The sequence below is a fragment of the Thermothelomyces thermophilus genome, chromosome 1, assembly GCF_000226095.1.
Source record: "Thermothelomyces thermophilus ATCC 42464 chromosome 1, complete sequence".
NCBI classification, from domain to species: Eukaryota; Fungi; Ascomycota; class Sordariomycetes; order Sordariales; family Chaetomiaceae; genus Thermothelomyces; species Thermothelomyces thermophilus.
Window position 1 is genome coordinate 7,348,270 of NC_016472.1, and position 15,155 is coordinate 7,363,424.

At 56.8% G+C, this 15,155-nt stretch overlaps 4 protein-coding genes across 4 annotated transcripts; 3 read left to right on the forward strand and 1 right to left on the reverse strand.

The window, feature by feature from the left end:
* The first annotated feature begins 980 nt into the window (after nucleotides 1-980).
* On the forward strand, nucleotides 981-1,852 carry MYCTH_2297977 (uncharacterized protein). The gene is made up of 2 exons (XM_003660057.1): nucleotides 981-1,102; nucleotides 1,271-1,852. Exons 1-2 carry the CDS (start codon nucleotides 1,070-1,072, stop codon nucleotides 1,781-1,783), a joined length of 546 nt encoding a protein of 181 aa, XP_003660105.1. The 5' UTR covers nucleotides 981-1,069; the 3' UTR covers nucleotides 1,784-1,852.
* A 1-nt stretch (nucleotide 1,853) lies between these two features.
* Nucleotides 1,854-4,489, reverse strand: MYCTH_2297981 (uncharacterized protein). The gene is made up of 2 exons (XM_003660058.1): nucleotides 2,988-4,489; nucleotides 1,854-2,919 (listed from the first exon to the last, which is right to left on the reverse strand). Exons 1-2 carry the CDS (start codon nucleotides 4,245-4,247, stop codon nucleotides 2,308-2,310), a joined length of 1,872 nt encoding a protein of 623 aa, XP_003660106.1. The 5' UTR covers nucleotides 4,248-4,489; the 3' UTR covers nucleotides 1,854-2,307.
* Nucleotides 4,490-6,759: 2,270 nt separating this feature from the next.
* On the forward strand, nucleotides 6,760-11,744 carry MYCTH_2297984 (uncharacterized protein). Its single transcript, XM_003660059.1, has 3 exons — nucleotides 6,760-7,331; nucleotides 7,394-10,560; nucleotides 10,663-11,744. Exons 1-3 carry the CDS (start codon nucleotides 6,882-6,884, stop codon nucleotides 11,660-11,662), a joined length of 4,617 nt encoding a protein of 1,538 aa, XP_003660107.1. The 5' UTR covers nucleotides 6,760-6,881; the 3' UTR covers nucleotides 11,663-11,744.
* An 899-nt stretch (nucleotides 11,745-12,643) lies between these two features.
* Nucleotides 12,644-14,955, forward strand: MYCTH_2297985 (uncharacterized protein). Its single transcript, XM_003660060.1, has 3 exons — nucleotides 12,644-12,826; nucleotides 12,894-13,059; nucleotides 13,129-14,955. The coding sequence occupies exons 1-3, from the start codon at nucleotides 12,765-12,767 to the stop codon at nucleotides 14,716-14,718; spliced, it is 1,818 nt and encodes a 605-aa protein (XP_003660108.1). The 5' UTR covers nucleotides 12,644-12,764; the 3' UTR covers nucleotides 14,719-14,955.
* The last annotated feature ends 200 nt before the right edge of the window (nucleotides 14,956-15,155 follow it).

The following is a 15,155-nucleotide window of genomic DNA, read 5'->3' on the forward strand; positions in this document are numbered from 1 at the left end:
TACTTGGGTCGTCTGGCTGATCACAGACCTAATTACCGGTTCGCCTGGGTTAGATCAGATGGCCGTCTTGTCGCTGCCAGACCGGTCTCGCCGAGGGGTGCAAGTCTTTGACGTCTGGTAAAAGCGAACTCGTATGCGAAGCGCGGTCACGGTCGGGTGTTCGTCAGACTCGCAGGGTTGCGGCCAGCGATCATGCGGCGCGGCCGCCCGTCGTGGGGAAGCGACCCTGCAACCAGCCAGCAGCACACCGGGTGCGGCACAATTGTGACACAATGGGTCCTCTCGAGAAATCTTGGTCGCAAAAATGGTCCAAGGGTGGCCGCCGAAACGGGGTGCACCTCACCTGTGCTCTGAAGAGTGAGATAATGTGTGAAGAATGATGGCAGGCGAAACGTTGGACCGTCCCTGGTCCAGTCCGCTGTCACGGCCCCTGGCACACATGGCCTTCTGACGCCAGCTCGGATGAGCTGGCGCTGGGGATCAATGCAAATCATCGGCACTGTGCGTCTCCACATAACTACAGATAGAAGTGAACAGCCAGCTGGGCGACAGCCATAGGATCCACAAGGACACCCTTTGTGGCTGGTGCTGCAACTTGTCAACTTGTCGTGGCCTTATCTTATCGGCGGCTCCTCTGCAAGGTTGGGGCTTATCATCCCCGTGGCTGGTGTTCCCCTCTGCTTCGGTACCTGAGTACATAGGTACAGACCTAGGTACTGTACGGATTAACTACAGGTAACGTTATGAAATCTTGGTTGCCGTCAGTCCGCGCCTTTGCCAAGCCGCACCAGCAGGTCACCCATGTCTGGAGGAGGAGCTGCGTCAACGGCGCTGTTGGTCGACAACTCCGGAACACAACGCCGCAACACCACCACTACGAGGCTTCTATAGCCCCCGAATTAGACGAGGCCCTTGTCTCCCGACCTCCCCCGTGTTTTCTCGGAGAACGATCAATCCATCCAATTCTCTCCCACAAGCTCGCGCTTCTTAGCTGCGCCCTTCCGTTTCCATCCCCGATCTCGTCAGACCGCACCCCTCCCACGCCAGCCCAACAAACTTTCCCGTCAAAATGTCACAAATTCACAGCTTGTCCGACGACCAGGTACGGCGATACTGCTAGACATTGAACTTGCGCATACTGCTGCCGGTTCATCCTCCCAAACCCTCGATCTCAATCAACCTCGGCTCGCCCATCTTCCTCTTGCCGAACAAGAAAACACCACCCATCTTAAGAGAGCTGGACACTAACCAGACATGTCTCCCCACCCAGGTCGGACAAGAGCTGCGTAAGATGACGGCCTTCATCAAGCAGGAAGCCGCGGAGAAGGCGCGCGAGATCGAGATCAAGGCGGACGAGGAGTTCGCCATCGAGAAGTCCAAGCTGGTGCGGCAGGAGACGGACGCCATCGACGCGGCGTACGAGAAGAAGTTCAAGCAGGCGGCCATGTCGCAGCAGACGACGCGGTCGACCGTCGCCAACAAGACACGCCTGCGCGTGCTGGGCGCGCGCCAGGCCCTGCTCGACGACATCTTCGCCGCCGCCGAGAAGCAGCTGGGCGACGCCACCAAGGATGCCGGCCGCTACCAGGAGATCCTCAAGGGGCTGCTGCTCGAGGGCTTCTACGCCATGGATGAGCCCCGGCTGCAGGTCCGCGCGCGCAAGGCTGACTACGAGGTCGTGCGCAAGGCGATCGACGACGCCGCTTCTGAGTACAAGGAGAAGACCGGCAAGGAGGTCGAGGCGACGATCGACGAGGAGAACGACGTACCAGAGGGGAGGTAAGGATCTTGGCTTGCCAACCGACACCGTCGTCCACTGCAGGACGGAGTTGCTGACACAACTTGTCTCCTTTTAGCGCGGGCGGTGTCATCATCGTGGGGGGGAACGGCAAGATCGATCTCAACAACACATTCGAGGCTAGGCTGGACCTGCTTAAGGAGAGCGCTTTGCCAGCCATGCGCGAGGCTCTGTTTGGCAAGAACCCGAACCGCAAGTTCTTTGATTAAGGCTGGCCACTTGATCAATGGGGTCATCGGGGGTTGTCATTTGTATTCGACGGCGGTTAGCTCGGGGGATGACAGGGTTCTACGCATGACAGCCTGTTTTGAGAACGGATATTATACATCAAGATTCCAAACAGAGCCGATCCAAGTCAAGCGCTGACCGGGGGGGGGGGGGGGGTATCTCTGGAGTCTGTATGATACAATATGGGGGGGGAGGTGATCATAAATGGGGTGAGCCGGATAACTTAGAGAAGACGTAAACCCAAAGCTGCTGGTCCTCTTGAGTGCTTGCCCTGCTATGCTCTAGGATGTTCTCGGCGGTGTCTTCTTCTCAAAGAACCTCCTCATGAACTGTTGTTGTTTGGGGCGCTGAATGTCGTCCTCTGTGGTATTGAGGCCGAAGATGTCCTCCTTTGGTGGCGGCCGTGTTCTTACGACGTGTTGCAACTTCCGCTCAAAGTCTCGCAGCTGAACTCGAACCTCCAGCCTGGACATGTAGGCAGCGCCCTGCTCATGTATGTTGGACCACATGTGCTTGATCCTCTGAGACAGCTCGTCGACTTCCCTGTTGAACTGTTTGATAACCTCCGGGCCAACATCCCCGACGGGTGGCGATCCGTCGCCGACTGCAACGCTCAGCATCTCGGAGAGTGCCAGTAGCTCGAAATAATCGGTGTTAGTGCGGTCGACGACAAATTCGTCGGCCTGGTCGAGTCGATCTATTATAGACCGAATGCTGAATGTGGCGTCTGGCGGAGAAAAGGCACGGCGTGGGTCATCGAAAACGAAGACAAGTGCTAGCCTCCGGCGTAGCTCAACCAATCTGGAGTGAAGCAGGGGGATGGAGGAGACCGCATTCCAGCGGAGAGTGGCATCCTGAGTAAAGGAGTAAAGGGACTCGCTCACATCTCCACACTAGTGATGGGGGTCATATACGTGTCAGCTGGGTCCGCGAGACGGGCAAGGGGGGCTAGGTAACCCACAAAGTTGTCCCATAATCGCCACGGCACGGCCATTACAATCCGATGTAGCGCATCTTGATACTCCGCGGCGACTGCTTGATCCTCGCGTACGAGATTGTCGATACCGAGGCGGAGGAGAATGGCCGTCGTCCGGGTTAGCGCGCCAATTCCCAAAGCATGCGCACTCGTCGACAAGACGCGCAGAACAGTCTCGAGACGAACACGGTCATGTTCCGGATAAGGAGCACCTTCTTCCAAACTTCCACTCGGAGGAGCAGCGCCTGTCGAAAGGGCACGCTCCGAGGCCCCGAGGTTCTGGAACAGCTCCAAGATAGCCTTATCATCCAAGAGCCGTCTGATTTGGTCTGGACAGACGCCAAGTAACCGCACATATTCGTCCCGGAGCTTCCTGGACTTCGCACGGGGTGCCTCATCTAGCACCCATTGGAATATCTCATCGGGCAAGTTCTGCATCCGGCATTGGACGTTGTAAGGCAAACCGTCTTCAAAGACCTCAGACCTGTGCTGCTCCTGGCCAAGGAACGCCCAAACTCCGGTGGCCTTGGCCTTGGGAAACGTCCGCCGTATCTCCATCTCCGCGCTGTCATTAGTTGGTCCCTGCCGGTCGAAGAAGTACCACTCCTTCCGGCCAACCGATGCCTCTGTCCGTTTCACAGCGCGTAGCAGCCTTCCGCGGTTACCCTCATCCTGGCTACCCTCGGGGTCAGACAACACGTCCAACATGGCATCGTGGAGACTGGCATGTGCCCCCTTGGCTGGCACCCCGCAGTGCGCCGTCGGAGACTCCTGGGCTAAGAGGGCTGCGGTGCGCTGCTCGCTTTCCTCAAGGGCATTGTCTGCCGCGGCATGCTTGACCAGCGCCTTCATGTCAAACTTATGCCTGGTGTTGATCGTCAACGGCGACGAGTGGAACTCTATTACCCTCCGCTTCGCATTGGGCGTTGCGTAAACGCTTCTCTCTTTTTCGGGCGCTTGAACCGGGCGACAACTGCGAGCCGGTCTCGCAAACAGTTCAGGAAAGTCATCGTCGGAACCGAGATCATCGTCATCCTCATCGTCCGAGGCCCGGATCACCGTGTTCGGGTCTCGGACGGTCGCTGTAGGCGCTGGCGGGGATGAGGTGACAAGGGCGGGCGGTGGTGAGGGCGAAGGCGGGGGAGGGGTCGATGAAGCTTCAGTTCTGGATGCTATGGGCTGTGTGCTCTGCGGCAGCTTCGAGACCGGTTTGAAGAAACTGGTAATGTCTCCTTGCTTTGACATCTTGAACATTCATTGACATATCGAGTCATCGCTCTTGTTGTTAATGATTTCCTGCGGGCAGCTTGGTCTCTTGGCATCGACGGTAACGCGTGCTGGACCGCGTTTCGCTGGCTTAGTTATTGGATTAGTCACTGATGGTTACCTGGTACGGAGTGCAGAATGCGCACTGTACCGTAACGTTAAGCTTCCCGGCCCGGGTCCTCGGAACGGGCATTCTGATTGTCAAAGGAAATGGAAGCGGCTGCGGTCTGTTCCTTTGATGCTGCGTAACAAGGCATTCGCTCCGACACCAAGGCACGAAACCCAAAACGCAGAATTAAGGATGGATGATCAGTGCATGGGTTAACCCACCACTTTGGCTGGGGCTGAGCTCGACGTCCCGGTCGAATCCATCAGTCATGGCGAGGACAGGAGATTGCAGTTCTTCTGATCTCCAAGGCTGCCACTGAGCTATGTACATCCATGAACCTTGCCAACAAACGGTTTTCCATAACAACGCGGAGATCCGTACACAGAATATTGCGATCTAACGCTTCATTGCAAGCACAGCACCACGAAACGTCAATACACTCTAATGTACGCCGTACTGGGTATGGAACCCGTACGCTCCGGTCTTCAGACAAGCCTGGCTCGCCCCATTCGTAGTACCCCGCCACCCTCGATCATCACTCTGAATCAGTGATCCGTACATGAAATTTTTGGCTTCGTCCACTTCGTCACCCGATCTCACCGATTGCCCAGTTTTCTCGTCATCGAGCGGACCCAATGTGATAAGCGCTGACCATTTCTTACTGCATTGAGTTGGAACATGTTTGTTAGAGGCTTGGATGCATTGTAGAATTTTCAGGCTGTGATTGGACAGCCTGCCAGAGAGGCAGCGGCGTAGTTTCCTCGAGAGTATTGAATGATTGGAAACGAATGGCCCTGTGCCTCTTGACTGTCCGCGACCTGGACGACACGGCCGCTATGTTGATCCGCAGCAACGCAGGAAGCAGTACCTCTTCATTTCTCGATCAAGCCACAAGTCGAGGCGAAGTGCTTTTATTAGGCAGAAGGCGCGTCGGTGTTACCCACTAGCGTACGAAGCAAAAGCATGCTCCTGCTGGCCACGATGCTGACCGTCTCTGAATAGTGTGTTGCACTTTTCTTTAAAAGGCCAGACAGGAACGAAAGCCCTTGCGCAGGGCTGGGCAGGGAAAACGGGGCAGAGACATTGAAATTGCCGGGACAACCGATTGCCTCCCGCCTACTTCGTACTGCGTACTTAACTATAGTGAATGCTCTCATCGTTGTCGCGCGTCGACTAGGAGGCGACCGCGAGAGTGAAGCAGGGCCGCAATCCCACCATGTGGCGCATCGGTCACCGGGGTCAGCCAAAACCCGAGAGGAAAATGGTGCGGATTGCTGAAATCCTGCTGGGGGCTCCCCCCTCCACTCCCCGGAGGGAGAATTACCGTTAGCCCCCTGACAAGATCGCCAACCTTTCCAATCTGGAGACTCCTGGCTTAGTGTGCCCCCGCCTTGGCCTCCACCGGATGACTAGGGAGCGCAGACATACTAGTATAGAATACCGCGTTTGGTATAGGGTTCTGATGATTACAAGTTCTGCCACGCCCTCCCCCTGAAAGATACGCAATTCAGATCTGTACAGCATTCGAAATATAGTGTAAACTACTTGAAGCGTCTGTGAGCTCGGATGTCCTAGGCGTAGAATGGGTGGGTGGCCATCCTTTGGGCGTGTAAATCGAGGATGGTTGTCCCAAGAAGCATGATCTTTCCGAGATGAGAACCCGAGAAATACGAAGAAATCAGTCAGGCACTCGGTGCTTCGTAGGTCATACCTGTGGTGCGTACCAATCTGGTTCGGTACATGATGCAAAGCGGCTGGGACCGAAATTTCCAAGAAAGCCGAGAGCGACCAAGCAGAAGACCCACCTCAATACCGCGAAGCCATGAAATGAGGGTGCTGACCAATTCAGGGACACGGCGGGCATCGTTTCCCCGATAGTGCAGTCTGGCCTCTTTGGGTCAAGGGTATGGGAAAAAAAGGTTTCCCTAGAGCCTTCTAGCTTCATCAATCAAGTGTGCAGAATCTGTACATAGCATTCAGAGCTTCTAGTTTTCCTTTTTTTGCCCTGTTCATGCGGGCGTTGTCAGGGAACTCCCGGACTCGCCTTTCGGGTTTCTTGTCCGTCGAGGCTTGCCACATTGAGAAACGGCCGACCCTTCCGGCCCTAGCAAGTACTGATTGCTCCGTAACAAACACCTGCAACGTTCAGCGCCGCCCGCGCATCAAAATCTCTCCCCTACACCAACTACGACTTTCTCATCCTCTCGACTCATCTCGTCCGCCGCCGTTTTGTCCCGTTCCCCTCTCGTATAATCCCTAATCACCGTTTCGTCTGCGCCGCCTCTGCTCCGAGTCCGCTGAAGGCAATCGCGCTCTCGACGCACGACACGGTCTCCGACAGGCTTTCGGCGCCGAGCCCGCGCAATCCCCGACTTCCAGCGACATTGGACCCCGGTTTCGTATACATTCGACTAAAGCGGCTTGAGAGAGCGATTGGGCCAACCCTGGCTATCCTGGCGAGCATTTCAGGGTGATCGGGCCTTGCCCGCGAGCCCTCCTCCATCATGGCTTCTTTGGAGGGAGGAACGGGAGAACCTACCGGGGCAGAACTCTCAATGCAGAGGTCGAGATGGGCTACTCGGAGGTTGACGGTAAAGAGCAGCTCCATGAAGCGGCTCTCGTTAATGGGAAGGCGGCACAACAGGGGCGTGGCGAGCGAGAAGAAGAGGACATCTGGAGGGACCGACGTCTCCCGACAGGCCGACTCTGACGCGCCAAAGGATGAGAGTAGCGAGGAGGAGGTGCGCGGTAATGGCTCGGAATCGAGGCGACTCTTCTTCAACCTGCCCTTGCCGCCCGAGTTCCGGGACGAAGACGGGCATCCAATACAGCAATTTCCGCGAAACAAAATTCGAACTGCAAAATACACGCCACTCTCGTTTATTCCAAAGAACCTTTTTTTCCAGTTTCAAAATGTCGCCAACATCTTTTTCCTCTTCCTTGTTATCTTGGTTGTAAGTTGCCTCTTACCCCTTTCCCACCCGGAGCCTGAAGAGTTGACTGACGGGTTTCCAAGATTTTCCCCATTTTTGGCGGCGTGAACCCGGGGCTCAATGCCGTGCCTCTAATTGTTATTATCTGCGTCACGGCGATTAAAGACGCCATCGAAGACTACCGAAGAACGATCCTGGATATCGAGCTCAACAATGCTCCCGTCCATCGGTTGTTAGGCAAAGAAAACCTCAACGTTAGGGAGGACAATGTGTCCGCCTGGAGGAAATTCAAGAAAGCCAACTCCCGCTTTTTCGGCGCGATATGGCACGCGATCGAGGCGCTGTGGAAGAAGGAGCCTCAGCTTCGCCGGAACTTTACGACCGCAGACCCTCGCATGTCAATCGAAAGCAGAGCCACGCCGTGGGAACCCGTCGCCTCGCCGCGCTCGCGCCATTCAGTTTCTTCGGCCCATGAAGAGATCCAGATGACGCCTGTGCCGTCGCCCCTCCCGCGCGACCCGAACATGCCCAGTATCTCGTCCACGGTGGAGAATGAGGCGGCTCTTCTGCAGAAACTCCAGGGCGATTTGATCAACCCGGAGTTGCCCGTATCCGGGCAGGCGAGGTTCCACAGGGATGCATGGAAGAATCTAGTCGTTGGCGACTTTGTACGCATCTACAATGATGACGAGCTTCCAGCAGATATCATCATCCTGGCCACCTCGGATCCAGACGGCGCGTGTTACGTGGAGACCAAGAACCTGGACGGCGAGACCAATCTCAAGGTTCGGTCAGCCCTGCGGTGTGGCCGGACCCTGAAGCATGCGCGCGACTGCGAGCGGGCCCAGTTCACCATTGAGAGCGAGCCTCCGCAGCCGAATCTTTACAAGTACAATGGCGCCATCAAGTGGAGGCAAAGAGTTCCCTGGGATCCCAAAGCCGAACCGAGGGAGATGTCGGAGCCCATCACCATCGACAATCTGCTTTTGCGAGGTTGCAACCTTCGAAACACAGAGTGGGCGCTCGGCGTGGTCGTTTTCACCGGTCACGATACGAAAATCATGATGAATGCCGGCATCACGCCAAGTAAGCGGGCCCGCATCGCGAGGGAGCTGAATTTCAACGTCATCTGCAACTTTGGCATCCTTCTCGTCATGTGTCTGATGTCGGCCATCGCGAACGGCATCGCGTGGGGCAAGACGGACGCGTCGCTGACCTGGTTCGAGTACGGGTCTCTTGGGGGAAGTCCAGGTCTGACCGGCTTCATCACGTTCTGGGCCGCCGTCATCGTCTTCCAAAACTTGGTTCCAATCTCGCTATACATCTCGCTCGAAATTGTGAGGACCCTGCAAGCCTTCTTTATCTACAGCGACATCGGGATGTACTACGACAAGATTGACCAGCCCTGCATCCCCAAATCCTGGAACATATCCGACGATGTTGGCCAGATCGAATACATCTTTTCAGATAAGACGGGCACTCTCACGCAGAACGTCATGGAGTTTAAGAAGGCAACCATCAACGGCCAGCCGTACGGCGAAGCGTATACCGAGGCCCAAGCCGGCATGAACAAGAGATTAGGCGTCGACGTTGAGCAGGAAGCGAAGGTCATCCGGGCGGAGATTGCCGAGGCCAAGGTCAGAGCTTTGCGCGGGCTTCGGGAACTCCACGACAACCCGTACCTCCACGATGAGGACCTGACTTTTATCGCTCCCGATTTCGTGGAGGACCTCGCCGGCAGAAACGGCCCCGAGCAGCAGCAAGCAAACGAGCACTTCATGTTGGCCTTGGCCCTTTGCCACACCGTCATTGCAGAGAAGCAGCCGGGCGACCCGCCAAAGATGATCTTCAAAGCCCAGTCCCCAGACGAGGCGGCACTGGTGGCTACGGCGCGCGATATGGGTTTCACAGTGTTGGGCACGAGTAACGGCGGCATCAATGTGAATGTCATGGGCGAGGACAGGCATTACCCCGTCCTGAATACCATCGAGTTCAATTCAAGCAGGAAGAGGATGAGTTCGATCGTCAGGATGCCGGATGGCAGGATCTTGCTCTTCTGCAAAGGCGCCGATAGCGTCATTTATTCCCGCCTCAAGAAGGGCGAGCAGGCTGAACTCCGCCAAGAAACGGCCAAGCATCTCGAGTTGTTCGCTGTCGAGGGTCTTCGAACTCTCTGCATCGCCGAGAGGGAACTGTCTGAGGAGGAGTATCTCGAATTTAGAAGGGAGCACGAAGTGGCCGCCACGGCTCTTGAGAATCGCGAGGAGAAGCTCGAAGAAGTCGCCGATAAGATCGAGAGAGACCTGATGTTGCTGGGAGGGACTGCTATCGAGGACCGTCTCCAAGACGGCGTCCCGGACACGATCGGGCTTTTGGGTGACGCTGGGATCAAGCTCTGGGTTCTCACCGGAGACAAGGTCGAAACAGCCATCAACATCGGCTTCTCCTGCAACCTGCTCAACAACGACCTGGACCTCCTTCGCATACAGGTCAATGAAGACGAGACCGGCCTGGGGACCGAAGAGGAGTACATCGCGATCGCCGAGGAGCAACTCAACAGCGGCCTGGCAAAGTTCAATATGACGGGCAGCGACGAGGAACTGAAGAGGGCCATGAAGGACCACGAGCCCCCGGCGGCCACCCACGCGCTTGTGATTGACGGTTTCACGCTTCGGTGGGTGCTCAGCGACAGCTTGAAGCAGAAGTTCCTGCTGCTGTGCAAACAGTGCAAGTCTGTTCTCTGCTGCCGCGTCAGCCCTGCGCAAAAGGCGGCCGTTGTCTCGATGGTGAAGAACGGCCTCGATGTCATGACGCTCTCTATTGGAGACGGTGCGAACGACGTGGCCATGATTCAAGAAGCCGACGTCGGCGTCGGCATCGCCGGTCTGGAAGGGCGGCAGGCTGTCATGTCGGCCGACTTCGCCATCGGCCAGTTCCGCTTCTTGCAGAGACTGGTACTGGTTCACGGCAGATGGTCCTACCGCCGCCTGGCAGAGTCGATCAGCAACTTCTTCTACAAGAACATGATATGGACTTGGTCCATCTTTTGGTTCCAGTGCTTCACCGATTTTGATATCTCGTACCTCTTCGAGTACACCTACATCCTCATGTTCAACCTCTTCTTCACATCGGTCCCGGTTATCCTTATGGGCGTCTTGGATCAGGATGTGAGCGACACGGTGTCTTTGGCGGTGCCCCAGCTCTACCGGCGCGGTATTGAACGGAAGGAGTGGACTCAAACCAAGTTTTGGTAAACATCTTCGCAGCCCTTTTTTTTTTTTTTTTTTTTTTTTTTTTCACTCGAGGATTCACTCTTGTTGGTCATCCAAGGTTGCTAATATGGCATTTGCAGGGCATACATGATTGACGGCGTCTACCAGTCGATCATAAGCTTCTTCATTCCGTTCATCTTCGTTAGTCTGACGACCACCGCGTCCTCAAATGGGCTCGACGTCGCGGAACGTACGCGGCTGGGCGCCTACATTGCCCATCCGGCCGTGTTTACCATCAACGGTTATATCCTGATCAACACGTACCGATGGGACTGGCTCATGATCCTTGTTATTATCATCAGCGATGTCTTCATCTTTTTCTGGACAGGGGTGTATACGTCATTCACGGGCTCCGCCCTTTTCTACCAGGCAGCGCCGCAGGTCTACGGGGAGTTTACTTTCTGGATGTGCTTGATCGTCACTCCCGCTCTTTGCCTTCTTCCTCGCGTCGTGGCCAAGACCATTCAGAAGCAGCGGTTCCCCTACGACGTGGACATCATCCGGGAACAGGCCAAGCGGGGCGACTTCGCGGATACCAATGCTGCTGGGGCTTCCGCCGTGGGAGTCATGGAGGGCGTAGGGGGCGGGTCCAACAAGTCCTCGACTTCGTCGGGCAAGATATCGGGCCGCAGCAAGAAAGCGAAGCACGCCCAATACGCAAGCGTCGATGAGGACAGGCGGCCGATTTATCCGCCCTCTGTCGCGACCCATAACACGCGGACGCAGAACGGCAGCGACGGGACAACGTACATCATGAGCCGGGCCTCGGCGGAGCTACAGCTGCAGCGGCAGCAGACACAGCGGGATGAAGAGATTGGAGGGGAGCCGGAGCCCGCAGCCAGCCGGCCGTCAGTAGACCGCTACAGGCCGTCGTACGACCGGGTACGGCGGTCTATCGACCGAGTCCGGCCGAGTTTCGAGGCTAGCAATGACTTTACGTCAGCAGCGCGCCTCAGCATGATCGAGTCGACGCATTCAGCCCAGCAGCTGCCGGGTCAACGGCGGTTTAACCTGACGACGGTGCGGAAGCGGGGGCTTTCTGCCTTCTCCAAGAAGAGTGCGGACCCGCCGGATGAATAGACGAGGAGAGAGGATCAAACTGTATGTGGTCTGAAGTAGAACTTCCCATCGTGGTGTCAATTGTTTTTTTTTTCCCCAGCTGCCCTTTAGGGCCCTAATCTCTTCATCATCAATAACCCTTTATTGTTTTTTTTTTGTTTGATATTAAGAAAGCACCGCTTTGGATGTGTATGCATGGAGGAAGTTGCATGAAATCCCGGGTCCGACATCGGCGAGAGTGGAAGGGGAGGAAAAAAAAGTGGCAATGTCGTCTTTCGGTGTTGATGACTGATAAAATACGGAGGAAGGGGAGGCAGGTGAAACTGGTCTCTGCAGCGGCAGCGGCTGCTGCTATCGGTGCGTTTCATTTCTGTTCTTTATTGCTACTTTTTGTTTCCAGGGAAGACGGCGTTTTGGGTGGGCGCATTTTGACGCTGCGAAAGAAGGGTTTCTTTCTTTTTTCCCATCTTCTCAAATCGATTTGGGCTGTACAACACAAGAGTACAAGAGTCCCATTGCATATATGAGAGCATGTACGGACTGGATTATACCTGCCTGCCTGCCTGCCTGCCTGTTGGAAGTCAAAGCGGACCCGTAACCTTCTGGCGTGACTACCTAAGTTCCATCCATCAGCGGCGTGTATCGTCTCGCCATGATGTTCAAATGGTCAACTTGCCGCTCTCATTTCACAATCTAGTTAGTCCGTCACTACTCGAGGAACTAGAAGTCTGGGGCGCCGAGCCTCTGCTACGGCTCCAGCGGCTGTAATTCGTTTTTGTGTACCAATGTAGGTACAGTACTTCGTAGTATGCATTACCGATCCGTAGGCGTGGAGCCGTGTTAGTGTGCACTACACTACTGCGGACCCTTGCGGCAAGCCGCTAAGTTTCCCCTGCCAAGCCCCCGAGCCAAGAACGGGGAGCCCCACCAAAAACTGCGAAAGTGGCGTGAGGTCGGCCAGCGTCTTGCGATGCGCGCTGGCCGGTTCTTCCTTCTCTCCAGCATCCAACGCCCGTCTTCTCTCACCTGTGTCAGGTCTCCAGGCAGCCAATCCGATAGCGCTGCTTAGCTTCTTCGTCTTGGTGCGTTGAAGCTGTTCCCCAAAGCTCGCGGGCGAACGACAATGGCGATCGACGCGGTGGGGAGACTGCTCGAGCAGCTCCGCGTCGCGGCACGCGACTTGAGGTGAGTTACACACACATATATATATGTATTTTGGCCCGCGGACAGAGTGGTTGATGGGGTTCCCTAGTCTGGATAACGTTTCCGGAGCTGCATGGCCGTTCTTCTGGACGGGCTTGGGCGCTCTGACGCTCCTGTATCTCGTCCTGCGCGAAAACGATCAACCTATCCGATACACCGTCCCGTCGCCCAAGCAACCCGAGAAGGTCGAGATCCTGGACGAGCCAGCAATCAATGTGTGTTACTAGTCCCGGGTGGTGGCGGAATCGCGTGTTGGCTCGCCGGACTAACCCTGCGGGTTTCAGGTCTCGGGCTCGACGGCAATCCAGTGCTATGCCCCCGCGACCGGGCAGTTCCTCGGCTTCGTGAACCCGTCGACTACAAACGCCATCGACCGAGCCGTTGAGCAGGCACAAGCCGCCCAGAAGAAGTGGGCCACCACCTCGTTCCGTGAACGCCGCGCCGTCCTCCGCTCAATGCTCCAGCACGTTCTCGACAACCAGGACGAGATCTGCCGCGTCGCCTGTCTCGACAGCGGGAAGACCATGGTTGACGCGCAGCTAGGCGAGGTCTTGGTGACGGTCGAGAAGCTCCAGTGGACCATCAAGCACGGCGAGAAAGCCCTGCGCCCTTCCCGGCGGCCGACCAACCTGCTGATGGCTTACAAGCGCAACACGGTTCGCTACGAGCCCCTGGGTGTCGTGGCAGCTCTCGTCAGCTGGAACTACCCCTTCCACAACCTCATCGGCCCCATCATCAGCGCCCTGTTCTCCGGGAACGGCATCTTGGTCAAGGTCTCGGAGCAGACTGCCTGGAGCTCCTCCTACTTCGCCAACATCGCCAGGGGTGCCCTCGTCGCCCACGGCCACGACCCAGCCCTGGTCCAAACCGTCGTCTGCTGGCCGCAGACGGCGAACCACATCACGTCTCACCCGGGCATCAGCCACATCACCTTCATTGGCTCTCGTCCCGTCTGCCACAAAGTCGCCGCCTCCGCCGCGAAAGCGCTCATCCCCGTCATCGCCGAACTCGGCGGCAAAGACGCCTCGATCGTCCTCGACAGCGTCAGCAACCGCGACCTCCCACGCGTCACGGAGACGCTGCTGCGCGGTTCGTTCCAGGCCTCGGGGCAAAATTGCATCGGGATCGAGCGCATCATCGCCACCCCGGCCATCTACGATCGCCTTGTCTCCATCATGGAGCCTCGCGTGCGCGCCCTCCGCCCGGGGCCCGACGCCGACGTGGGCGCCATGATCTCCGACAGCTCCTTCGACCGCCTCGAGGGCCTCATTGCGGATGCAGTCAGCAACGGCGCGCGCCTGCTCGCCGGCGGGAAACGCTTCGTCCACCCCGACCACCCCAAGGGCCACTACTTCTCCCCGACCCTCCTCGTCGACGTCACCCCGGACATGGCCATCGCCAACGAGGAGTGCTTCGCACCCATCATGGTCCTCATGCGCGCGCCGGCGCCGACCGCAGAGGCGATCCTCTCCGTCGCAAACGCGCCGCACTTTGGGCTGGGCAGCTCCGTGTTCGGAGCCGAGTCGGACCCGCGCATCCCACAGATCGTCAGCGGCATCAAGGCCGGCATGATCGCCGTCAACGACTTTGGCGCCACCTACGCCGTCCAGCTGCCCTTTGGCGGCGTTTCCGGGTCCGGCTACGGCCGGTTCGCGGGCGAGGAAGGGCTCAGGGGGTTGTGCAACGTCAAGGCGGTGTGCGAGGATCGCATGGGGTGGCTGGGTGTCCGCACGTCGATCCCTCCCCCCATGCGGTACCCCGTCAAGGATCAGGAGAGGAGCTGGCGGTTCGCGAGGGGAGTCGTGGAGGTCGGGTATGGGTTGGACATTGCGAGGAAGATTGGAGGCGTCTTGGGGATCGTGAAGAACAGTTAGAGGGCGGGCGCCTAAAGGAAGAAGGCGTTGGCGAGCTTTGTTTATTCCAAGAGCACAAGAGTTTCAAGAAAAGGTTGATTAAAAAGGGGGGGGGGGGTTCTCGACGGTACCTTGATCGGGCCCCTCTCTCTCCCTACCCTATTTTGGGCGGCTCTATGTCGCCACCTAAAATCTAGTAGTAATTCATAATTTATCAACACGCTTCTGAAACAAATCATATCAAGCGGGCACTTAAAAACAGTCTCTCCGCTTCCCTTCCCTGACGGTCTTTTTTTTTATATATATCAACATCACACGTTGCGACATGCATCGGTTGGAGAGAGCAAGTTGGTTTATGTTCCAGCTCTTGACCGGGAAAGCCCCAAGATTCTACTCTAGACTATTCACGCAAGCAGCGGAAATAGTTACGTCAAGGATGCCCGTGCCGTGAATGATTT